This window comes from Colletotrichum orchidophilum (assembly GCF_001831195.1).
Source record: "Colletotrichum orchidophilum strain IMI 309357 chromosome Unknown Scaffold_23.1, whole genome shotgun sequence".
NCBI classification, from domain to species: domain Eukaryota; kingdom Fungi; phylum Ascomycota; class Sordariomycetes; order Glomerellales; family Glomerellaceae; genus Colletotrichum; species Colletotrichum orchidophilum.
In genome coordinates this window covers 278,068-302,791 of record NW_019172979.1, presented here as the reverse complement: position 1 = coordinate 302,791, position 24,724 = coordinate 278,068, and the positions used below count along the sequence as shown (strand labels likewise).

At 55.2% G+C, this 24,724-nt stretch overlaps 8 protein-coding genes across 8 annotated transcripts; 5 read left to right on the top strand and 3 right to left on the bottom strand.

The window, feature by feature from the left end:
* Positions 1 to 397: 397 nt before the first annotated feature.
* CORC01_03798 (aryl-alcohol dehydrogenase AAD14) lies at positions 398 to 1,546 on the top strand (the record flags this gene model as incomplete). The annotated part of the gene is made up of 1 exon (XM_022615447.1): positions 398 to 1,546. One exon carries the CDS (start codon positions 398 to 400, stop codon positions 1,544 to 1,546), a length of 1,149 nt encoding a protein of 382 aa, XP_022478112.1.
* A 758-nt stretch (positions 1,547 to 2,304) lies between these two features.
* CORC01_03797 (uncharacterized protein) lies at positions 2,305 to 4,003 on the bottom strand (the record flags this gene model as incomplete). The annotated part of the gene is made up of 2 exons (XM_022615446.1): positions 2,305 to 2,986; positions 3,048 to 4,003. The coding sequence occupies 2 exons, from the start codon at positions 4,001 to 4,003 to the stop codon at positions 2,305 to 2,307; spliced, it is 1,638 nt and encodes a 545-aa protein (XP_022478111.1).
* Positions 4,004 to 6,314: 2,311 nt separating this feature from the next.
* CORC01_03796 (uncharacterized protein) lies at positions 6,315 to 6,743 on the top strand (the record flags this gene model as incomplete). Its single annotated transcript, XM_022615445.1, has 1 exon — positions 6,315 to 6,743. The coding sequence occupies one exon, from the start codon at positions 6,315 to 6,317 to the stop codon at positions 6,741 to 6,743; it is 429 nt and encodes a 142-aa protein (XP_022478110.1).
* A 1,003-nt stretch (positions 6,744 to 7,746) lies between these two features.
* Positions 7,747 to 10,077, top strand: CORC01_03795 (GTP binding protein; the record flags this gene model as incomplete). Its single annotated transcript, XM_022615444.1, has 4 exons — positions 7,747 to 7,990; positions 8,041 to 8,172; positions 8,228 to 8,482; positions 8,561 to 10,077. 4 exons carry the CDS (start codon positions 7,747 to 7,749, stop codon positions 10,075 to 10,077), a joined length of 2,148 nt encoding a protein of 715 aa, XP_022478109.1.
* A 580-nt stretch (positions 10,078 to 10,657) lies between these two features.
* CORC01_03794 (ribosomal protein L13e) lies at positions 10,658 to 11,638 on the bottom strand (the record flags this gene model as incomplete). Its single annotated transcript, XM_022615443.1, has 5 exons — positions 10,658 to 11,053; positions 11,143 to 11,301; positions 11,405 to 11,451; positions 11,528 to 11,561; positions 11,636 to 11,638. 5 exons carry the CDS (start codon positions 11,636 to 11,638, stop codon positions 10,658 to 10,660), a joined length of 639 nt encoding a protein of 212 aa, XP_022478108.1.
* Positions 11,639 to 13,648: 2,010 nt separating this feature from the next.
* On the top strand, positions 13,649 to 14,828 carry CORC01_03793 (uncharacterized protein; the record flags this gene model as incomplete). The annotated part of the gene is made up of 2 exons (XM_022615442.1): positions 13,649 to 14,012; positions 14,200 to 14,828. 2 exons carry the CDS (start codon positions 13,649 to 13,651, stop codon positions 14,826 to 14,828), a joined length of 993 nt encoding a protein of 330 aa, XP_022478107.1.
* Positions 14,829 to 15,917: 1,089 nt separating this feature from the next.
* Positions 15,918 to 17,012, bottom strand: CORC01_03792 (uncharacterized protein; the record flags this gene model as incomplete). Its single annotated transcript, XM_022615441.1, has 2 exons — positions 15,918 to 16,835; positions 16,911 to 17,012. 2 exons carry the CDS (start codon positions 17,010 to 17,012, stop codon positions 15,918 to 15,920), a joined length of 1,020 nt encoding a protein of 339 aa, XP_022478106.1.
* A 5,928-nt stretch (positions 17,013 to 22,940) lies between these two features.
* On the top strand, positions 22,941 to 24,500 carry CORC01_03791 (3-deoxy-7-phosphoheptulonate synthase; the record flags this gene model as incomplete). Its single annotated transcript, XM_022615440.1, has 3 exons — positions 22,941 to 22,992; positions 23,326 to 24,105; positions 24,184 to 24,500. The coding sequence occupies 3 exons, from the start codon at positions 22,941 to 22,943 to the stop codon at positions 24,498 to 24,500; spliced, it is 1,149 nt and encodes a 382-aa protein (XP_022478105.1).
* Between the last annotated feature and the right edge of the window lie 224 nt (positions 24,501 to 24,724).

The following is a 24,724-nucleotide window of genomic DNA, read 5'->3' as shown; positions in this document are numbered from 1 at the left end:
AATGGCCGACCAAAGATTGGTCAGAGACCAGCTTGTTGTGTTTTAATTGATGTAGTGATCGCGACGCACGACCATCCACTACGTCACGGCCGCAACACATCCCCACATCATACCCTCGGATCGAGGAGTTCTCTGTAACCGAGCTATTTGTATCGGGATGCGGCTTGCTAAATTCCGGGCGTATTTCCGGAGTGGTACCAGCCGCTCTCCATTGCCGATGCCCCCCTCACGTTACAAAGTATAAATCATTTGCGATTCGTCTTGTATTCTGACTTGTAGAAGCAGGGTTTTTTAAAGCAGAATTCATTCCAATAACCACTCCGCAGGATTCGCTGGCAGCTCAATACATCTAATCCGCATAACGTTAGACTCTACCCTTACCCCAAATATCACCACAATGTCGAACTTCCTGGCAGAAGCACCCGAGCCTCCCACCGAGCTGGGCAGGCTCCGCGTTCTCTCGCCCAATGCAGGCATTCGCGTCTCCCCTTTGGCTCTCGGCGCCATGTCAATCGGTGAAGCTTGGGCGGAGGTCATGGGTGCCATGAACAAGGAGCAATCCTATAAGCTCCTCGACGCCTTCTTCGAGTCCGGCGGCAACTTCATCGACACGGCAAACGGCTACCAGGAGGAGCAGTCCGAACAGTGGATTGGCGACTGGATGAAGGAGAGGGGCAACAGGGAGCAGATTGTGCTCGCCACAAAGTACACCTCGGACTACCAGAGCCACGTCCTGGGCAAAGGTCACACGGCCAACTTCACGGGCAACCACCGCCGCAGTCTTCACATCAGCATCCGGGACTCGTTGAAGAAGTTGGGCACTGACTACATTGATATTCTGTACCTGCACTGGTGGGACTACACGACCTCCATCAAGGAGATTATGGACTCGCTTCACATCCTCGTCGAACAGGGCAAAGTCCTCTACCTAGGAATCTCAGACACGCCAGCATGGGTCGTCAGCGCCGCAAACACTTACGCAGTCGACCATGGCAAGACGCCATTTAGCGTGTACCAGGGCCGATGGAGCGTGATGCACCGCGACTTTGAACGCGATATCCTCCCCATGGCCCACACCTTTGGCATGGCCTTGTGCCCGTGGGACGTTTTGGGATCGGGCAAGTTCCAGTCAAAGAAGGCTCTGGAAGAGCGAAAGAAGGCCGGTGAGGGTCTAAGATCCTTCATCAGCACCGGAGAGCAGACAGAGATGGAGGTCAGGATGAGTGAGGCTCTGGAAAAGGTGGCGGGCGAGCACGGCACGGAGAGCGTGACGGCAATCGCCCTTGCCTACGTCCGCAGCAAGGCGCCCAATGTCATCCCCATAGTGGGTGGCCGCAAGGTTGAGCACTTGAAGGCCAACATTGATGCGCTCAAGATCAAGCTCACGGATGAGCAGATTGCCTTTTTGGAGAGTGTCAAGCCCTTTGACGTCGGGTTCCCCGGCAACTTTTTGGGTGCAGACCCTAATATCACTGGCAAGTCGATGCGGCTGGCGCGCGCCTCCCAAATGTCGTTCCCGAATGCAGGCCGACAAACAAGTGTCTAAGTAAGATAGAAGCTCGATTAGAAGCATAATATATTCACGTCTTACAGAAGGAGATGATGAGATCTGCCAGTCAACCTAGATAAATACAGTCAACGGATGATTGCACTGACCCAAGCTTGCGAGTCTTCATATTGAGGCTTCAGTATGACTAAGGACACAGATTCGGTTGAATGCTAGACATGGTCCCCTATATGCGATCGTACGGTTTAGATCGTAATCAACCCGGAGCTTCCTTCGAGTTTCTTTCCAGTTAATGAATATGCTTTCGAATGTTCACTTGCCATATAGTAAGTTACCAAAGTTTGTATTGGTTCACTTCACTCGTCTCAAGTGTTCCGATCTACTACAGCATAGTTCCACGTGTAAATTAAAGTCTTTCGTTGCTATATGTCACGTACGATGAAGGCAAGAACCAAACAGACATTATCGTCTGCCTGCACCGAGACTACTTGACTCTTCCCTCGTTGTTTCAAGTTTGGATTATAGGTTTTCAATATGGCCTATAAACCAAGAGAACATGTTTGGAACAAAAGAGGCCAGTCAGAGTCATGGAAAGGAAGTAGAAGGAATGCATAGACACGAACATACACCTCCGCAGTTTCAATGCGGGGTCTTACCGTCACATCGGGTCTCTAAAAAGGTCATATGCACTAGTTTTCATTTGTCAGAGTTGCGCTTGAATTAAAGACTAAAGCTGAGAGCCGTTTCTAGAGACGTTCTAGAGACGTGAAGTTGCTGGGGAGGCCTCTTAAGATCATTTACGGTCTGTCAATCTGCGTGACCGTGGGCTTAGCAGACGAATCTAGACCCTTGTGGGTATCCTTATCAAAGTCAACCGCAGCATCAGCATGCGTATCGAGACCCATCTGCTTCATAGCGTTCGCTCCCACCGCCGCGTCCGGTCCGTCAAAGATCTCCGCCACCTCCTCGAGAGAGCGTCCCTTTGTCTCGGGGAAGAAGAAGTAGATGAGGGTAAGGTGGATGGCAATCGCCACACACCACACAATGTAGTACTTCCATGCAATCGCCTCCATCGCAACAGGGTTGGCAAACGAGTTGTAGACTCCCGCCAAGTTTCCGGTCAGCTGGTAGAGCATGGAGGCCTTGGCGCGCAGCGAGTACGGCGTAACTTCCATAATGTACGTCGCACCGATGGGCGAGCAGGCGTGGTACCAGAACGAAAAGACAAAGATCATGGCCAGCACGGCTCCCGCGTAGCCCATGTGCTTGAATCCAGTTTCCTGGTTGATCGCGGAGCAGATTGTCCAGATGACGTACGAGATGCCCATGCCTGACATGCCGACGAGGAAGAGTCTGCGCCGGCCGAATTTGTCGACCAGAGTGGCGAAGATGCAAGCCGAGAGGAAGCCCCAGATCTGCAGACCTGCGTTGATGAGGAGCTGGGTCTTGTGGTCGGTCACATTAATCGAGTTGAGCACTCTAGAGACAAGTGTTAGCTACTAAGTATTGAGACGAGAAGGAAGAATAGGGCATGACTGACTTTGAAAGGAAATAGCTTGTGAGGGCGTTGCCAGACCACTGCAGCATTGCAGGGATGTATAGAGCCAAGAACAAGCGATGCCAGTTGCCGCGGGTTGAGATCCATTCCGCCCAGCGTGACCTCTTCTGCACCTTTTCCACCTCGAGCGTCGCCGTGATCTCGGCCATTTCGAAGCGGGCAAGCCGGGAGTTGGGATCTCCGTAGCCGTGCCACTTGACCAAAATGTCTCTCGCCTCCTTGTAGCGGCCCTTGTAAATCAGCCATCTGGGCGACTCGGGGCAAAAGAACACCAGAGACGCCTGGATGACGGAGCAGACGCATTGTAACAAGCTGGGGAGACGCCACGCCCAAGAATTGCTCATCTGAAAGGTACCGAACGTGACCCAGGCAGCAATGAGGGCACCAAGCGGCCACGAAACCATCATGAACGAGACGACTTGTCCGCGGTGGGTCGGGTAGGTGACTTCAGACAGGAGGGGCGGCGCGGCTGTCGAGATGATGCCGAGTCCGAAACCGATGATGAAGCGGGACGCGACGAACATGCCACAGCTGACGGACCAGGTCTGGATGATGGAGCCGATGATGATGAGCATCGAGCCGCCAAAGATGGGCTTCCGGCGGCCGAGCCAGTCGCAGAGCTGAGAAGAAACGAGGATCGAGATGAGGACGCCACCGCTGGGGCCGAACGTCATGGCACCGAGGCGCGTTCCCTGGGGTTCGCCAAAGAACTGCTGCCACTGCGGCAGGGACTGCATGCCATTGAGCATGCTGGCGTCGAAGCCCGTCGCCGTCTGGGTCAGGAGACCGCTGAGGAGCAGCAGGTTGAGCTTCCACAAGGTCCAGTCGCTGTACCAGGGCTTACGATCATGAGGGATAACATCGCTGAGGACGAGACCCTGGAAGTCATCGCTGTCGGCGCCGGGCGAGTGGACCTCTTCGGTGGTTGGCTTTGCCATTGTGACGGTTGTCATGTCGGAGAGTTGCCGTTTTGTCGTTGCCTCTTGGAACTGACTCAGGCTTTGCGGGCTGTTGCTTGCTAGTTGCGGGTCTGCAGGGTAGTAGTGAATCCGGCGCAACGTTCCTTTATATCTCGAACGAACTGCAGTTGGAGTCGCGATGCGAATGCGGGATAGCGCCGGCTGGGCGACCACCCAGTACATTGACCGACGCCCTTTCCAAGTTTCCCCATGGGCAACCCCCGCTGCCAGATACGCGGAGTGAGCTAAGGGTGAATCAGACCACTCGGCCGGTAAACTGGCACAACTGGTTTTGTTCCAATTTGGTGGCTGTCGACGCTTGTTGGTGCGCATCGAAAGCGTCGGGGGCGCCTTTGCCCCGATGCCCGATGCAGCATCACGTGGAGTTAGAGGTTTTACCCCAGATCTACCCCAGGTTCCTTTCTCCTCACTCCTCACCACACCAGATGTCATTCCGGCCGTACGTGCCTAGCTTCGGGGAATAAGAGCCGGCGGTTGCTTGATTGCTCCTCGGGAGACCCATCCCCCGGTATCCCCGTGCCCCCGGGCTACGGCGTTATCGACGGGGCCTCTCATGCCGAGATAGCCGCTGCGGCGGAATGCGGCGCAAGCCAACGACATGAAGCTAAAGAAACGAACCCACGCTGAGTCGCACATGACCTTTCCCAAGATCGTTCGCCATTCTGGAAAGCAAACACTCCTTCTTTCAGCTTGCAAGTCGGCATCTTATTCAAGCCCAAGCACAAGTCAAAACCTGCCAGTGTTACCAGCACGTGGACGGGGACCGTTCGCTACGAGCCCAATTTCCATGATTTCAAAATCAGAAGGCCAAGATATTGGCGCGCATGAACCATGAACAAACCAGTCTGTATTGACACGTCTAACGGTGCCGAGACCCTGGTACCACAATCAGCAGATAATGATGTTTGCAAGCAGTGAAACTTGGACAAGCCTACTCGGAGCCTGTTTATCAGGTGGGTGGTATGAGCTCATACTAGGTACCAGGAGCTGAGCATGAACTTGGGGATACCTTATCAGACTACGGCCATGTTCGATTGAGCGGTGCATAACATCCGCTGTTTGTCACCTGCCAGGAAGAACGCCAACTTCCTGCAGGCTCTACCCTGTGATCCGGAGGTCGGTCAATGGGATGAATTCGTCCGCAGTATGTCCCGCGACCTATCACGGAAATCGGCACGTCGCTTGTTGACTTTCATGATCGTCTAATAACACATAGCTGTATTTCAATCTGTCAACAAACATTGTGGTATCGGTATGCTGCAACTATGACCTGTTGCCATCTTTTACCATTAAAATTTACAAGTAGCTCATGTTGAAACTCTAATGTACTTTCATGTTGATCAGCCGAGAGAGCCATGTAGCACAGCGAGAGACTTCTTTCTTCCTGAAACGGAAGCATCGAGTGACCTGGGTCCCCTAATAGCCTATTATAGTTCCACTGTGACTAGTACAGAGGTCACATCTCACTAGCTTGACCGCCTTCGATGGCAAAACTGTAGTCCAAGTCACGCGAAATGTTGTGATTGCAATCTTAGTACATCAAATAAAGGTATCGAGACCTTCGCCGATATAAACTCCATCACGCATGCCGTCGACTCAAATTACTTCGTAAACACAACCAATAGCATTTCCTATCTGTGCTTGAGTGTCTTCATCTCATACGAAAAGTTCTCGCATGTTTCCTGCTTTGTTTGAAGCACAGTCGGAGCGCGACGAAGGCAATTTCACGTTTTCTAACTAGGGACATCGAGTTCGCATCTTCAACTCGAGGCGAGGCAATTTAACAATGAATCAACCTTCCAACGGACCAACATAAGCACGGAAACCTGCTTCTTGGCAGATGGGCACGATGCTGACGGAACCACGAGAAGGATGAACTTGTACTACTACCTCGTTGCCCGGAAATGCGTAGCTGACCGCTGATTTGACGCTTCTAGAATACTCTGTGTAAGCTCCGACATCACAAAATTTGCCCGAATAATGAGTTTCTCTTGAGCTCTGGGGGTATTATGGAGTGCTCTGCGTCCCACGCAAGGGCTATGCGGGTGGAAGGTCGTTCCAGGAAGGGCTCTCAGATATAAGTATAAGATCGTTCCTCGGATTACTTTGCGAGAGTATAATACACAATCATTCAAACGAATAGTCTTTTTTTTGCAAACGATTAAGAAAAAACTTCATCAATCCAGCCATCCTACCAAAGTAAGAGATATTATTCTTCTCATCGTTTCCAAAAGCACGACTTGCTGACGAGAGATTCCAGAACGCCAAGATGAAGTTCACAGCCGCCGTCCTCCTCGCCCTCGCCAGCCAGCTTCCCAACGCCCTCGCCGGCATCGTCCCCAGTGCCGCCGAAGAATGCGGCTCCCTCGGCGTCATGTCCTACACGGCCTCGTCCCTCGACGGCGTCGACCCGGCCAACATTCGCAAGTGCAGAGAGCACCCCCTGAGCCTCAAGGACGGCTCGTCCCCGAACCTGCAGGCCCGCGATTGCTGGTTCGGCGACGCGTACGGCTGCAGCAAGGGCTACTGCTGGCAGTCGTGCGACAGGAAAAAGGGCACCTGGTGCTGGACGGCCTGGAACGACGGGCACGGGAACTGGAGGACTTGCTCTGGCAAGGAGCAGTGCGCGCCGGCGGCCCAGTCTGCCTGTGGCAAGGATTGCAAGGACCCCAAGGAGTGTGGTTGCAGTTGTCACTGAAATAGTTTTACTTTTCGGTGGAAAATCTTTTTCCACCTGTTTTCTTTTTTCCTCATCTCGATCTGTCTTTACCTCTGGGAAACTCATGGACCTTGTTGTATTTTGCCTTGAGCTGGAAATCTCTTCGGTCCAGCTGATCATAACATAAGCTTACGTTCATTCCAAGTTAAGCATTTGGTCTCAGACATCTTGTCCTTTGTATCAAAGCTTGCTGTCAGTTTTACCTCTCTTCCAACGTAGACTCATATCGGATATGATAGGCGGAAAGCACACAGCCTCACCCAGGGGCAAAGCTGGAGATATTAAGGTGTTGTTCCATGGGTGTATAAAAATTTCTATGAGATTCTTCGATGCTTGTTGAGTTATTTTACAAGGTTGAGACCTTAAATTCCATTTGCGTGACTTGAAACTCAATTTTCTTCTCCGTTTTTGAAGCTTTGAATTTGTTAACACCATCAACATTCTTCATCTGACAAAAGTAGGTACCTTACATCAGGTGGCAGTTGTATAACAAAACCTCAGAGAAACCTTCAAGTTTCAAGCGAACCTGGCCCGTCCCTTGAGATACATCGGTAACTACTCCACGAACAAAGCCATTCGCTCCGGAGCAGCCGCCTGTGAGCCCGGCGCGGCGGGCCCGTTACATCATGGCCGAACTCCCAGCTCCGACCGTGCACCCCACCCCCTCGTGCGGGACCCCTCAGACCAATCACCTGCGACAGCCGCAACCCCACCAAGGCCGACGCCCGCACCGAAAGGGAAAGGAACTCGTGGAGGCCGCAGCTCGTCCCATCTCCGGGCAGACAGAGACAGACAAGAGACGCATAAGCGACCTGCCAACCAACCAATCACCAGCACCACGCGTTTCTCTTTTCTCATTGCGGAAGAAGGGGACCTGCATTGGATACGATCCCGCTTATAAGTCAACCAAGTTTCTTCCTTTTTCTTATTTTTCTTTGGCTCGGAGCGAGCCATTCTTGGTCATCAAAAAGTTTCCATCGCCATGGCTGAATCGGCGGCCCAGCAACAGCTGCCGTTGGAAGGCGGCAAGACTCTCACGCCGGACGCCATCGCCGCCATCCTTTCGTCCGCTTCGGCGTGGGCCGACCCAGGGTCCGAGGACCAGGGCCGCGCTCACAGGACCACACTGCTGGGCGACGTGCTCTTCACTGCGCAGCAGCTATGGAACGGGGGTAGTCAAGAGATTGACGCTGTTGCGGAGAAGCTAGGCGATGGAAGCAGAGATGGTGAGTCCCTCGTACACGTGTATGAGAGACTGACATGCTGACACATACAGCATCATGGAGGCTGCCTTTGGGAGACTCGGGCATCGTGGACTTCTTCCTCTCTGTTATTTCCACAGAGAACCTCAGGCCGGCGCTGAAGAAGCACTCTCTTCGTCTACTTGGCAACTCATGTGCCGACACGGGTACCATGTTAATCCCTTGTCCCTTGAATGAAGATGGGAATTGACAGATTCCTAGATGAGAACCGCGCCAGGTTCGTAGCATCAAACGCAATCACCGCCGTCATCAGCTTCCTCGCCGACGACGCCGCCCTCCCCTTTGCCGTGCCAGTCCTCTACAACATCCTCGTCGACTACGAGCCCGCCCAAATCCAAGCAAGCTCTTCCTCCCTCACCCTCCACCTCGTCAACCTCCTCACCAGTCCACGGCTCGCACATGCGCCGCATCTCATGGGCATCATTGGCAAGATCCTCGCCTTGCTCGCCACGCACGGTAAGCCCAATCCCAAACCCACGCCTCACTCACCCATCTCCAGGGAACCGCAAGGCTCACAGTTTTTGCCTCCCCCAGAAACCGAGGCCAACTTTGCGCCCCCGCAAACACCAGCCATCCTGCTCACACTTGCCCTGACGCCCACGACCGACGCCGAGGACTTTGTCTCCCTGACGGCCGTCGCCCTGGCCTACCTCACCCACGCACCCATCCAAGCCGCCCTCATCGCAACCGGCTCCGTCCCCGTCCTCCTAGCCACCTTCTACCACCTCCAAACCCAGCTCGACGCCCTCCGGGTAGAAGACGAAGACGCCGCCGTCCTCCTAAAGTCCCTCCCCCAGTCCTTTGTCCAGATCCTCGCCGACATCTCCTACGCAGAAGACTTCACCCTCCACCACCCCATCGGCTCCCCCGTCCTCGACACCCTCCAGTCCTGGCTCTCCCTCCCCAACATCCACCTCCAATCAGCCGCCTGCCTCTGCCTGGGCAACATCGCCCGCTCAGACGAGGCCTCCTTCGCCCTCGTCAAAAACAACGCCGTCCACCTCCCCCTCATCGCCCTCCTCAAGCACTCCTCCGACTCGATGCTCCTCCACTCCGCCCTCGCCTTTCTCAAAAACCTCGCCATCCCCTCTCAAAACAAGCCCGTCCTCGGCGACGCGGGCCTCTTTGACCAGGACATCCTCCCCCGCATCTGGTCCCTCGACGTGAATCCCCAAGTCCAGTTCACCGCCGTCTCCCTCACCCGCCTCCTCCTCGTCAACACGCCCACCAACGTCCGCCGCCTCTGCGCGCCCCTCAACCCCGACCCCCTCGCCCCCGCCCACGAGACGACCAACCTCCACCGCCTCCTCGACATCTTTTCCCGCGTCGACGCAGAGCACACCAAAACCGAAGCCGCCCGCGCCGCCGCCGCCGTCTGCCGCGTCCTCCACACCGCGCCCATTCCCCCCATCCTGCCCGACTGGGACCCCTCAGAAGACGGCTACGTCTTTCGCCCCGAAAAGCCCCTGTCCCCGACGGCCGTGGCCGAGGCCGAGGGCGACGGCGGCGCAAAGCGTCGCGAAACGTTTTACCGCCAGCACCCCGGACTCAACAAAGCCCTCGCGTTCCTCGTCACGCAGACGCGGTTCCCCGTGCTGCGGAGCGAGGCCTGGTTCGTCTTCGCGCTCATGTGTCGCGCCAAGGACGGCGCCGATGTGGTTATTCGCGCGCTGCAGGTCCCGGGCGCGTTTGAGGCGTTGACGGAGGCGATTACCGGACGGACCTTTTCGGGCGAGGAGAATCCGGAGCAGAAGGCTTTGGAGGCGCCGCTGCCGGCGAGCGATGGACAAGCGGTGGTTGTCGGTGGTGGAGAAGGAGGAGGAGGCAACGCCGCACTGGTGGATGGGCTTGGGTTGGAGCCGCAGCAGGCGGATCCGTCACAGGCGGCGGGCATGAAAAAGGTGAATCGGGAGAATGGGCTGGTCATGGTTTCGGAGCTGGTGAGGAGGCACGCGGATGAGTTGCCGGCCGTCAGGCGGGCTGCGTTTGAGGAAATGTTGAAGGAGGGTGGCGAGCTGATTGCTGATGAAAAGGGAAAGGGTAAGGCATAGAGAAAGAATAGAATGCAATGAAAACCTACGCAGTTCCAAAACAAGGCAGAAATGCACTGACTGTTTTTTTTTGGGACCAACTTGTCTCTCCACCTGGTTAGCCGTTGATGTCACGAAAGGATCACGAGATGTCTTCACCGAGAGGGACCATGAGTGGAAATAAAAAGCAATCGAATCAATCCTTAGTCTACTCCTGTCACCTTTGACCCATGATACACGTCACGTCGTTTTCGTACGATGCGTCTTCCTACGCCCGTCGATGGACGGGGGTTTTGGGGGTAGTAGGGGGGGCAACCGACACAGGCGGGCGTGATCAATGCAATAATTTCTTTATGACCTTGTCCTGAGAGTATCTCATTCCACTGAACCCACGCCAGGCCAGAAGAAAAAAACCCGACTTCCGAAGAACTTTTTTCCCTTCTCCGAAAGTGTTTTTAATTTGTGTCGAAAGCAGCAGCCGAAAATCCCATTTCCATGCAGCTTAGCTGCACTAGTAGCCGCAGCATCAAACAAAGCCCCCCGACACCACAAGAGACGACAGCAGAGCAGCAGCGGTAGCAAAGACAGAGACGTGCTGCGTTTATTTCTTGGCAGCCTCGGCCTCGGCCGCGTCGCGGGCGCGCTTCTCCTTCTTGCCCAGGTTGCGGGCCTCGGCTCTCGAATCGCGGAGCTTGCGGTAAGCACCGCCCTCGATGGGCTTGGGGAGGTCGGACTTGGAGATCTCAGAGAAGCCGGAGACGGCCTTCTCGATGGGGAGGGCGGCGGAGAGGTTCTGGACGGTCTCGGTCTTGGAGAGGTCGACCTTGGAGTCGCCCTGCTTGACCTTGTTGGAGCGGCGGGGGAAGACAACGAGGCGCTCCTTGTAGGCCTTGAGGCGGGCGACGTTGGCGGCGAGGGACTCCTCGCTCAGGTTCTTGCGGCGGCCATCGACGGCGATACCGATGGTGGGAGCGTAAAGGCGGGGGATACCGGCGGCCTAATAAAGCCCGTGTTAAAAATTTGGAATTCTCCCAGAATATTTCTTCCTGGCACCGGGCGTGCCTCTCGATCGCGGGAATATCGTACCTTAAGCTCGTCCAGGGTGAAACCGCGGCCGGCACGGACCTTGCGGTTGTACTTGAGGGTAGGGCATCTCACGACAGGGCGGAGCAAGTCGGTGGGACGGGGAGCGACCTTCGCGGCCTTGGCCTGACGGGCGACACGGCGGCTGTGCTTCTTGCCGGCCTGTTGTGTTGTTCCAAGTCAGATCCAAATTCCTTTGCCATAGCCATTTTCCTTCTCGACTCTCTCCCGGGTAGGGAAAGGATCCTGCGCAAAAAAATCATACCTGGTCGAAGTGCGTCCGGACCCGGCGCTGCCAATCCTTGCGGAAGTCTGGTAAAAAGGTGTCAGTACTGTATCTCGATGTCGTCGTCTTCGGAGTCGTCGCTCTTCGCGGAGGAGTGCTCACGGTTGTGGGGGATCTGCTGGTTGTGTGCGATCGCCTGGAAAAAAGTTGAATATCAGTATTTGCGATGCGATGCCATCAACGGCGAGTCTCGTGGGCGCGTCGACGTACCATTGTGCCTGTATTGCGCGATCAAGGGGTTAGTAGTCCGGATGGGCCGTCGTCGAAATGCTGCTGCAGGCTTCGAAAATTCCTTGAGAGGGACGAGTCAAAATCTCTGGAGGGCATGAAAACCCTACGAAAGGCAGGTACGTACTGGAAGTTTTTGGGGTGGGACAGTCTCAATTGTTGATTGGCTGTAGAATCCACTTGGTGTGGCAGGGCGAAAGACAGGCGACGGCCGAACCCTATTCCGGGATTCTCAAGCTGTGGCTGAGCGGCCCATGGATATTCGGTGTGCCATCTGTGGATACCTGCCGGATTGCAGTTGTACGTGCTCAATATCGAACATCCGCAGCAGTACGGACAGCATGCCAGCTTCACCGAGATTGCCGCATCGCTCTCACTGCCAAAGAGTGCTTCTGATTGAATTTGGCGACTTTAGGTTCAATGGCCTTCACATAATATATGGTACTCTTTGGCGTCTATCTACTTGTGCCCGCCTCAAGGCAGCCAACATTCTGTTGTGATCTTGGGCAATGTTGCACGAGTATTACTTGAATCTAGGGTCTTGTGGTCTGTTGTGATGGGCGGCGAAGTCGATGGCGATGCCTCACTGAATCTAGCCAGCTGTTTGGTGTCGTTGGCAGCGGCGTAGAAAATACGTACTGGCCTGTCCAAGTCTCCAGACCCACATCTGTTGCCTAGGTAAGGGAGGGAGGAACAGGGTCGTCACACACGTGACTGCCACTTTCGATGCCTTACTGATTGCGGCCATCTTGAGAGATTCCAAATACCTATATAATGCCGCGCTCTCCTCCCGCCTCTCAACCTTCTGCCCTTTTCTCTTCTTCATACTTACCTTGATGGGCGTACTGGGGATCAAGAAATCCGGTACGCAGAGAGGAGTGCCTGCATTGCACATCGCGGAGTCCTCCTCTCTCGATAGCCCTTCGGGGCCATCGCTGTTGTAATTTTTGATTTTCAACCCTTTTCATTGTGTGCTCTGCCTCGCGCAGGGTCATGAAGAAGAGCATTCTGCCAACTTGGATACCCAGATCATGGGTATTCCAGTCGAACGCTTCAATCTTCTGTCCTCGTAACATAATCTGCTGATTGAAGGTCTCAAGGAACCGCAAGGTGATTCGCACCCTAGCAAGATATACCTCGGAAAGCGGCGACCAAAAACATCAATTGCGCAATATAGGGAGCTAGTTACCTTGCCTCATGCTATGGAACACCATTAAAACCCATTCTCCGAAGCTCTCCTCCCACCATCCGTACCGGCCTGGTGACCATTCGTCGGCTCGTGAGAAGTCCAACATGTCATGTGCTTGGAGCAGGCAGAGCTTGCTTCTGTTACTTTATCTGGTAGATGTATCTTTCAATGAGGGCAATCAGTAAACTCTTCAGGCTTGGCCACCTGTTGAACGTGGGATCGTCTATGTAGCAGAGAAATTTGGTTTCAAATTTTTTTTTTCCGATGGTTTTAATCGACCAGCTGCTATTGAATACGAACTGTGTATTTCGACTTCGCAATGCATCCCCCTTGAAGGATGTTGACATCTAAGTATCTCTTGGTATTCCAAAATTCTGAATCCTCAGCAACGACAAATGCCAGCTGAGTCCAGCCGGGCCCAGCTGTCCCGTTACAAGAGCTCAAAGCTCCCTTCCCGAGCAGCTGGCCGGTCGTCGTACGAGAAAGACCCCGGAGCAAACCGCACCAATCACAGCACCCTAAAAAACATGCATCCAGCCAAAGGGACCCATTCAATCCCAGAGCTCCAAAAAATCTCATGACAAGTGCTTTTTTTTTGGTCCTGGTCCCCCCCCCGTCCGATTTTCCCCCGTCTTCCGCGAGAGAGAGAAACGTAACGTCGCCGACCCCGAAGGCAAACCGAATCGACGAAAGCCTCACTCCTCGTCTCCAGCCTGATTGAAGCCTCCCATCCACCGTGTCCCACACAGTCGCAAACCGCCCAATTGATCGGACTTCAATTCACCGAAGCAAGGTACGGCAAACAAATGACAATGGCATCCAGAGTAGGCCCCCGGAGCGCCTCGGATGCAACGCGCTTCACCTCTACCACCCCGCACGCCGCATCCAAGAGCTCTCCCACACCCTCCACGACAGCAGCAGCAACACCGACTACGACGGCGACGACAACAGCGACAGCAGGAACGACAAATACATCACAGCAGCTGCCTCCTAAGATCCCCGGACGGCAACCGGGTGAGAGCCCCGAAGACCGCGTCCGCCGCCTCCGCGCGGCCCACGAGGCGGCGCGCAAGGCCCAGACCTCGAGCGTCGACCGCGTCATTGGCGGCAGTCGTCGCTTCTTTGATGTCGCGCACAAATTTACCGTCCTCGGACTGGTCGGGTTCACGGGTACGTTTTTTGTGTAGAAGAAAGAGGAAAAAAACCCTCGTACGATTCTTGCCATCTTCAATGGGAAGAAGCGGGAGAGTGGACAACCATCTCTAGAGCAAAACCTGGAAATTATCTCAAAGAGAGAGAAAGAAACACCACTAGATGGGACAGCAAGCCAGCTAACACTCCTCTTTCCCCCCAAAAGCAATCGCAGGCCTCGTCTCCGCCTACTCCGTCTACGACATGGTAACCTACAACAAGCAGCGCCGCACCGACTTTGTCGAGGCCCAGCGCAAAATGGAAGACGACTCCCTCGCCAGCGCCCGCCTCGCCTTCATCAATGGCACCGCCACCGACGCCCAGGTCACCCTCGTCGAGGAGGCAGACGCCCTCGCCCGCGAGACCGGCGTCAAGCTCCCGCCCCTCCTGTCCGCGCCCACCGTCACCACGCAGGCCGAAAAGTTCTTCGGTACGGGCCAGCAAAAGACCTTGGCCTCGCCAGGCGCCGCCACCACCCCGGCCTTCCCTACAACCTCTGAAGCGTCCGCCGCACCCGCCCCGCAACAAAAGAGCAGCAGTTGGTGGCCCTTTGGCGGCAGCAGCAGCAAATCCGACGCCGCCGAGACCAGCTGGAGCGAGGAAGACGAGTCCTCGGGCGTTCGCGCCACGGATCTCGCCCGCGCCGTCGAGGAAAGGAAAGAATTCCTCCAGGACAAGGCCAAGGCGGCGTTTGAGCGCGAGAGGGAGAACCAGCGTCGGGGCGGACCCCTGGACCAAGTTGGCCTCCCCCCGCAGGAGGAGAAGAAGGTGGCTGAGAAGAAGGGCTGGTGGTAAATGGCCAGAGTCCAAACAAAATCCAGGACACAATCTTGACGGCTAGTGTTATAATATGATGTCACAAAAACCTCAGAGGCGGAAAGGGGGTCTAAGAGGAAGGCGCGGTGTTTGTCATGCGTCTGTGTGACGCTGTGTGACGATATATGGTGCATTGAGAAAAAGGAGAGGTGGCCGTTTGCGAAGGATTGGAAGAAACGACATATCGAAAAATCTCCCCCCTAAACAGAGAGTTGTCTAGCTCAATTCGAAGAGGCGAGAGGAAAGGGGCCACGACATTCTATAGATGTGGGCGAGGATGGCGAGGAGGGGGCTGCCGAGTGTCACTGTATCATAAGTGTTAGACTGACTGGATTGTGCATTAGAAGGCGTCCGGTTCACAAGTTTTGCATGCGGGAAGGGGGAATACAATACTACCCTCATCTCTGCACAGCCCAAGTAAAGTTCTCCATATCCAAAGTGTCCCGTCCGTCCTATTCAACTCGTATCATCTGGGGCTGCGTGCCTGACACAGACCGGTCCCTCGCCTACGTATTCCCAGTCACTTGAAAAGCAGTAACAGCAAAAAAAGAAAAAGGTGACATGATATCAATGAAGAGTGCCGGCGTATGTCTGCCGCAAGATTATGTCCTTTGGACCGGTATTATGTACAACCGCGAAAACGCTTCAAGAATGCAGGCTTCCGCCGAGTCTCAATCTGCCATGCCGGGTCAGACGACTCCCCAATCCCAAATAATGCATACCGGTAGCCTATAAACCGAGGAAACAGAGTCTGACCTTCCAGACCCGAGCGAGTGTAAAATATCTGCGCTAAATGTGGTATTGCCGCCAGCCGAGACTCCCGTGTCTCTGGCAAACCGACCCGAAATCAAAAACGCCGTGCAATCGGGGTTTTTACGCGCTCCAGTCAATGAACTGCGCAACATAAACCCCGGATTTCATTATCTCGATCGCTCGTCGATCTTCCTTTTCTTCCAACGCTCTTGCGTCAAATTCTCTTCGTTTTTGTTCTCCAACGGGAAGTTGCCTACTTCGTTTGGGAGGCTTCTGCACCGCCAAATCATCGGGCAGCAGTGTTTGTTGCCCCTTCTATGAGACAACGATGTGGTTAAAGTGGCCCGGCACCTTGAGGCGGCACTTTTCGCAATCGGCACGGTAACCGATGCTGAAACTCTTCTTCATGCCAGGCTGCCATGTCCACGAGTTGACCGTGTGCCTTGATCGGATATGTCCTTTGCGTCCCGGCGAGGGCGTTGCCGGTGCCGACGTCGTTTCTGTGGGGCCGGCGTCGATGGTGGTGGTGACGGGATCATCGCTCATCATGTGCGAGTGGTCTTCCACATCCATCATGCCCATATCATGATGGTCGTGTCCATTGAGGGACGACTGTTCCAAGCGCGTGGTCAGATTGGACGGGAAGCCATTGTCGAGGACCATTCCTGGGGGACTCAGGCTTCCACTCCCAAGGTGGCTCGTCGAGTCCTCACCCTCACTGATAGGCGAGGGCAGACGGCGGTTCTGGACGGCGTGCCAGTCGTCGGTGCCTTCCATGGTGCGGGGAATGGAGCGGGACTCGTCAGCACCGAAGCCGGCATGCATGTGGCCCATATTCACGACACCGGTACGATGGCTGACTGCGGGTCCCGGGCCGCCCCAGGCGCCACCCCGAACCTGGGCGGCAAAGTTTGGCTGGATCGGGGTGGGCATGCGGCCATTGATGGAGGCGGGCTGGTCCGAGTGGATGTGCTGCTGTGGGACGGGCGGCGGCGACATTGTGTCCATCATATCCATATCACGATCGGGCTCGGTCGGACCAAAGGGCGAGGGCTGGCAAGACATGGGTGCGGGTGATGACGACCAGGGCGAAAAGTGTGACCTGGGCTGTTCCTCCGAGTCGGAGTCGCCTGGTGTCAGGGTGCAAGGGACGGCATTGAGTGGTATGATGGGTGTAGACCAGCGCTTCGAAGAGGTCGGCGATGTTCGGAGAGGTAGGCATTGGAGGCGTTTCTGTTTTGGGGGAAAAGTCAGCGTTCGTGTTCCAGACGGACACGGGGAGGTGGTTTGAGCAAGGAAGCGACGTACGTTTCTGTGTTCACCAAAGCTGAGAGTGCCATTTTGCATGTCGTCCTCGTCGTCGCGTCCCCGCTTCCGAGTTACGTCTGGGTAATGCTGCATGCCGAACATTGTAGAAGTCGTCGAGGGGAGAAGGAGGGGTGCGGTATGGTGTATGTAAGTAAATGGGATGCGACGTTGGTGGACGATGGCGGATGAAATGCAAAGGCGTAACTAGCGATAACAAGCGTCGAGACTCGGGTGACGCTTTGTAAAGTTGATTATGTCGTCGGTAGGTTGAAGAGTAGAAGATGGACAGGACAAATGACGATGGCACCGAGAGTGCCGTGGCTGCCGTTCCTGCTCGTGCACAGGCTGGAGGTGGTGCTTGTGCTGGTGCTGGTGCTAGTGCTGGTGCCAAGTTCCCCCGGACTGAAGGTGCCGGGGTAGGGGGGTAGGGGGGTAGGGGGGGTGGTTGGTTCAAGGTTGGTGGCAGGCGCGGGCGCAGCTGCGGGTGCAAAACTGACAGGTTCCTTTGGAAAGGGAAGGGGGTTTGGATGGAGTCGAACCAAGTGGCTCGTATTTGGGTTCTGGGTTATTGAATTATATCTGTTGGCTACTATCGCTACTGGGCGCAAAGGGAGGCTGAGCCGGGAAGCAGGGCAGATAGAATGAGGACGGGAAGGCGGAGTCGGGGACTCGGAGGAGGTTGATGTTGCGCAGCGTGTATTGGTGCGTGGTGTAAGTCGCACCCGATGAGGCAAGGCCCGATCTGCACAGCACCTGCCGGAAGCGAAGCTGTGGACGGTGGGCTGCCCGCAGTAGTTCCCTGGTGAAGGACAGAATGAGGTGGGAAGATCCGGTGATCTGGTTGCCGGTCGAGTACCGGTATGCTGCAGTTGTTGTCCGACGCCAGCTTTTCCTTGTTGTGTTTCTTTTGCTTATGCTTTCTTTCCCTCTCCGAGTCTATGCTGAGTGTGGCGGATGAAGATGGCGTTCGATCAAGTTCGTTGGCACTCTACGATCTTGGAGACGAGAGACCAAATGGAGTCAGACCGAGCTGTCAGGAAGGAGGGGGCAGCCGCCGGTAAAATAATCCGCACAAAAAGCAGCGGCCAGTGGAGAGACAGGTGTAAGATACAATAAGGTAGACGTAAAAAAGCAAGCCACCTCGAGGGAAAAGCTGGAGAAGCAACGGGGCCAAGACCCAACGGGCGACACGAGGCAGCAGGAACGGGAGAGACCAGTGACGGCAGCCTGCCAGAAAGTGGATAGCGCAGAACGCCACAAAAGGGGGAAAAGCAAGAGGCAGCAAGAGACAGCAAGAGCACCTTCCCTCACCTCGCCTCACTTCAGAGCGAGCACTTTCCTTCTCAAATGCTCAAGTGACGCTGTTCCTGAGAGAGAGAGTTGAGAGAATTGGGCAAGTTCCCCGTCGTGCCCGTGCGGCAGACAGGCCGCAGGAGGACGGAAGGGTGGAGGCAAGAGGTGTAGAGAAAAAAAAAGGGCCAAAGCAGGCAGGAGCCGAAAAGGGCCTAGACCGTCAAGGTTCTTCCCGGACCAACGGTTTAGGGGACGTGGACCACCACATCCGCCCCACCAGGAACCTTTTTTGTTTTATTTTATTTTTTGGCTGGGAGAGACGGCGACCAGGGAGGGGCGCTAAGACGGCGCTAGTTCCACTCTGCTGGAATCCAACCGACGGGAACCTGGGAAAAGAAAGACAAAAAAACCAAGAATGGGTCTGTCTAACGGGGTGGTTGGATCGTCGAGGAATGCAATGGCGTAGGCGTGAGTCGCAAGATCGCAGGGAGGGAGGGCTGATCGCCGTATTACATGGGGATACACGACGAATGAAGCTCAATGCGGACGGGTTCGAGTGTTCCCTTGGAGATGAGAAAAAGACCGTGGCAACTTGATAAATTGGGCCCGACGACGTCCAAGCAAATTGGGGATTGAGCGCTAGCTAGACAAGGACTGGACTACTAACGGGATCGGAGAAAAAAAAATAGAGAAACGAGAACCTAAGATGTGAGGGTGGGACATAGGGCGAGGTAGCTTTAGAAACGAAAAAAGGGCGGCGGCCAAATGGCTCTTACTCCGACCAGCCGATATTCAACTGACCGGGGGCAGCTCCAAACTCTTGACTGGGTTGGCATCAAGGTCTGGGTTTCTGTACCTACTTCTCTTCTTTCCTGCTCTCCCGACTAGAAACCTGTAGGACGTCTCGTGTGTTGCGTGCCCATTCACTACGAACTGGTCTGACAACTTGCTCACCTCACGGTGCGAACCAAGATTATCCGTAAACTTGCTCGTCGCTCCTCGCGTCAAAACGGCGGGCAGAGGCCAACTACAGATCCCCCGACGCGAATTTCAATCTGTTTGAAATGACTGGCTGCCGACCGACCAAGGGCCAACCCTTTTTAACCAAGCTCGTAGACGCAGAGGTAGGCAAAGCTAGGAGCAAAACGGCCGCTCGAGGACGGGATCTGTGCAAAGTGCAGGGTTTACTTGTCTTCAGTCGAGGGGGCATGGCTCCTGCCGCTGGACGGCGATTTGCTGGTTCGTCCCGCCTGCTACCTGTGGCATCCTGTGGCATGTTCACATGTAGAAGGGGGCCTTGTCCGTTGTTGTCGTCGTTGTTGTTGGTCGTTGAAGAGTCTTGGGCACTCAAGGAGACGTGCTGGTGGTGAGGGCTGGTTTCAGAATTGCTTCATGAGATGCCGGGGTGGGTGGGATGAAAGCGGTTGAGTGGGCAGTTGGATTCACCTTGAGGGAGTGGGGTCACGGGATATTGGAGTATCGGCACTGATCGCCACTCGTCCACAACGACTTCTTGAAATTCTGCAGTTTGGTCGAGGAGGCGAAGGCGATTCCTTGCAAAAGATTGCGTTGCGGAGGAATCGGCGCATGCGACGATCTTGCGTCGTCGTTGGGGTCATTTTGTGATTTTGAGACGGAAGTTGGTTCGGTTCTACAATCGAGGTCTTAACTACACCAGGGCAAGTGCATTTGGGTCTGCTCGATGGCAATGATTACTAAATACCTAGCCTGAAAGTGTCTATCAAGTTCAGCTAGGTACGGATTAGTAGGAGAGAGTTGGCCCCGCGATATTATACCAACCCGGTACCCAGACGTCAAGAATGGAGCTTCCGGTCCGAGGTGCGGATTCGTCTCTGCCTTGCGGCGACGTTCATTAATTCGCGGCGGCTGCGGTCGTCCATCCTCTCGCATACCTCGAAGACGCGAATCGACGCCAAACTTGAGCGAAACTTGGCCCATCGTGCGAGTGAAAATCGGAGGTGGAAGCGCAAAGCTTTGTCTCTCTCGGCCTGAGCATGCCGCAAACCTCCATGCTCAAGAGTCGTTCTTCGACGAAGGAGCACAGAGCAGCAGGTTCCGACTGCTGGCACCACCGCCATTTGAGGGAGAAAAAAAAAAAAAGGAGTGAAGCAACAGCCAAGAGAGGCCGGGTTGCCAAATCCCGTCTACCTCAATCCTCTGCTGAGCATCGGTTGTGATCGTTAGAATCGATACGGCAGTTCCTTCATCAAGGCCCGCCCTATGTATCCGTACGTTGGGCAATTCAAGGTTGCAGTGGTGCTTGTCTCGGCGGCTCCATGAGGATCGTCGGCGCTACTGCCCGTAACCGCCGTCACGGTGCCATCTGGGGGACAAAATTGTATGCGCCCGATATTTTGGACTTTCTGTCAAAATCCCGGTAGTTTGCAATACGAAGAAAGAACGGGAGTTTGGTAATTCTCCGCGTCCGAGCCCGGGACGTGCACCAATTACCCCCAGAAGGGCAGCGCTGGGCGTCCACCACCACCACGAGTCGTTCACTCTAAACGGTAATGGTTGAGACTGGTCGGACGGGCCAGCCGACGCACAGCTTGAGCTTTGGCACTTGCCTAGTCAGATAGCCGAGTTACGACCATGAGTGTAAGTCCGTTACTAGAGATTAGGTCAGATGCCGGCTGGAGGGTCAGGAAGTAGATGGGGGTAGTGTTCTGCTACGGCTCTCGGAGTGCTGGGTGATGGGTGACAAGCTGCCTTTTTTTTAATGACTTGACGACTACATCCAATCCAAGTGTCTCTAGTAGTCGCCAGCAGCCTCATAGTAGGTAGGTCGCGGGTCTGGACCTTTTGGCTGGTTGCCAAGATACAGCACTCCCAAGCCCACTCAGCCTCATGTTCCCCCCCTACCACGTCTTGCCTACGCGACTAAGGGGCGAGTTGTCCATGGTATTGAAAACACAACGGAGACAGCATTCTGGAAAATCTATTTTGATATAGGCTGAGACTTGATCCGCGAAACTGACCGAAGCATGTCGATCTCTCCAGGTTGGTTAGAGAGCCGGGACCCACGTGGTTTCACGTCTCTTTTTGGGGGGGTGGTCAGCTCCTTGTCTGGGTTGCCGTTGCATCGAGTCCTTTTTGCAACATGTTAGTGAAAAGGAGCCTCCTTTCATGTCCCGATCCAACCTATTTGAGCCATCGCACTCTCGGGTCACTTGTCGGGAGGTTGAAAGTGGGTTCTCCGGCCTATCGCGATGCGGGGCCGGGGGGCAGGCGGATGGGTGGAAATCAAACGGCCCGGTCGGTGAGGGGACACAGCTGGAACGCTCACCTTCACCAGTGCCGGCATCGGTACCCCACAACCCGAGGTGAGTTCTCGGTAAGATTGGGAAAGAATTGGCCAATGAGACGTAGTCAATTTCTCACGAAATTTCTCCTTCTTTTCTCCCTTTTGACGAAAGAGAGGGTCGTCCAACGCCAACGGCGTCTCATCCTTGTTCAAGGCGTCAGGAAGCAGATGTAACACCATCCTTTTCTCCTCCAGATGACATCAGTGAACTTGACATGACTGGGCTCAGAGTACCTCTCTAGGCATGGCTCTCAGCAGCAGAGAGAAGCATTGGGCGGTGAATGGGAAAATGGTGGGCAGGAAAAATGTTTTGCTCTCCGTGCAGCAATGCACCACCTGCCCCTCCAGGTTTTTTTTTTCTGCCCCGCCATCGGCGCTCTTCCTGACTCTTGCTCTGCCAATGCATGTCCTCATCACAGTCACGTTCGCCCATGTATCCGTACTCTCTGATCAGTCTGTCAAGATGGATGGGCCAGTGACGTCGCTGGACCCAAATTTGTGCGGACAACCTCAATTTGGAAAAGCCAGAAAGTAGTATAGCTCGCGGAGGGAGTGACCAAGTACACCGTCCATAAGTCTGGAATTCATGGATGATTGTCGAGACTGGGAGAGAACCCAGACACGTGGGATAGGAGCGCGAAAAGCGCATTGCAATGCAGATTGACCGTCATGTCATCCTAAAGAGGTACCTCCTGTCCAATACAAAGGAGAGAAATACTTCTTACCTCGCCCGGCGGGACGGCCTCCGAAAAAAGTAGAGGGCTCCGATCCGCCGCCGCCGCCAGTCACAAACCACGCAAACATCACTGACCAGTGACCACACAAAGGATTATTGGGGTTTTCAGTTTCCAATTGGCTTTTTTATTTTTATTTTTATTTTTATTCACATTGGGAAAACCCACTTTCTGAGTCACCGCCCAACTACATTCAGTCATCGACCAGCACAACGTCCACACCCAAAGAGTTAAAAAAAAAAAAAAAAAGGCCACTACCGAACGCTCCCCTTCCCCTGTGGACGAACATTCATCCTCCCACTCCTCGGTCAACGACGGCTCAAGCAAACGATTCACCACACGATACCCAGTCAGATCCAATAGGCGACGAGACGAAACCCAGCCCAGCCCGTTCGCTCTCCCGTTGTTAATATCGGTGTAAGCTTATTTCCCTGCTCTTGATTGGCTTTTGACTGCCGTGGGAGAGATCGACCTCTTCACCGTGGGCTGTTTTGGGGTTGGCGGGCGGTTGCGCAGTGCGTCAATCTCACGATGGGCATCCACACAACCACTGGAGATGGAGGGGAACGGGGGGGAAACCCTCTGGCAACGCTTCAGGATGAGAGACATTGTAACTGACCAGCAAGGCTCGATTGCGTAGTTTTAAAGATACCCAAAGTTCATCAACACACAGCCAAAATGCCCGGTCTCGACCTTGAGCATGAGCCCCTCGCGGCCGACGACGTGAGAAGTGAGTCACTTTTTTTCCCCCCTCCCCTCTGCACTTTGAAAGAGGTGGATGGACATTGAATGAGCCCACCCACCTTGGGACATGTCACTCACCCATGAACCCCCTACCGTTCTGCCCCACACAAGCTGTTCAACTCAAGCTACGGACGTTCCTCATGGAGAGACGTGTGCAACTTGTCGTTGAACAAATTGGGTCTCAATCTTGTTTCAATCTCACTCTACCGCCCGCTTCATCAACATTCTTATTCGACATCCTCTCACCGTGCCTCACTCACCTCACCACCGCTACCATACCACAACCATAATGACCAGACGACGACTAACACGCCCGCAGTCCTGGGACAGGACCCCCTGATCCCCCCGGCGCTCCTCAGCTCCGAGATCCCCATGACCGACGCCGCCCTCCAGACCGTCGTCCGCGGCCGCAACGAGGCCGTCGACATCATCATGGGCAAAGACGATCGCCTCCTCGTCATCATCGGCCCCTGCTCCCTCCACGACCCCGCCACCGCTCTCGAGTACTGCTCCCGCCTCAAGGCCGTCGCCGCCCGCCTCTCCGCCGACCTCTGCGTCATCATGCGCGCCTACCTCGAGAAGCCCCGTACCACCGTCGGCTGGAAGGGCCTCATCAACGACCCGGACATTGACTCCACCTTCAAGATCAACAAGGGCCTCCGCATCTCCCGCCAGCTCTTCAGCGACCTCACCACCGCGGGGATGCCCATCGCCAGCGAGATGCTCGACACAATCTCCCCCCAGTTCCTCGCCGACTTCATCTCCGTCGGCGCCATCGGCGCCCGCACCACCGAGTCCCAGCTCCACCGCGAGCTCGCCTCCGGCCTGTCCTTCCCCGTCGGCTTCAAGAACGGCACCGACGGCAACCTCGGCGTCGCCATTGACGCCATTGGCGCCGCCGCCGCCAAGCACCACTTCATGGGTGTCACCAAGCAGGGCCTCGCCGCCATCACCCGCACCAAGGGCAACGAGCATGGCTTCGTCATCCTCCGCGGCGGCTCCCACGGCCCCAACTTTGACAAGGAGAATGTCCAAAAGGCAAAGGACACGCTCACCAAGAAGGGCCAGAAGCAGGCCATCATGATTGACTGCTCCCACGGTGCGTCTGACAACAACCCCCCACCCCCCTCCCCCTCTTCATCAGATCCAAACATGACAGGCCCCTAACACCAACAAGGCAACTCCAACAAGGACCACCGCAACCAGCCCAAGGTCGCCGCCGTCGTCGGCGACCAGCTTCGTGAGGGCGAAAAGTCCATCATCGGCGTCATGATCGAGTCCAACATCAACGAGGGCAACCAAAAGGTCCCCGCCGAGGGCCCCGCCTCGCTCAAGAAGGGCGTCTCCATCACCGACGCCTGCATCGACTGGGAGTCCACCGTCGACGTCCTTGAGGGCCTCGCCTCCGCCGTCCGCGCCCGCCGCGACCGCAACGCCGGCACCGCCAACGGCAACGAGGACTCTCACAAGGTCACCCACCTCGAGGAGGAGTAAAATGGCCCTTGACGTTGTGTGAGATGACGGGGTTGCCACCGCAGTCGAGGTACTCCAAGCTTTCTCTCGTAAAAAGAGAGATTATCAAAACGGTAAAAGGGGGTCGAGGGGGTGCTTTGCTTGGATGAGAGAAACATACCAACACATATGCATAGCATTTGCATTTTTCAAAGGCTCCAGGGAGGAAACCAAAAAGTGAATTTTCTTTGTTGTTGCTGTTTATA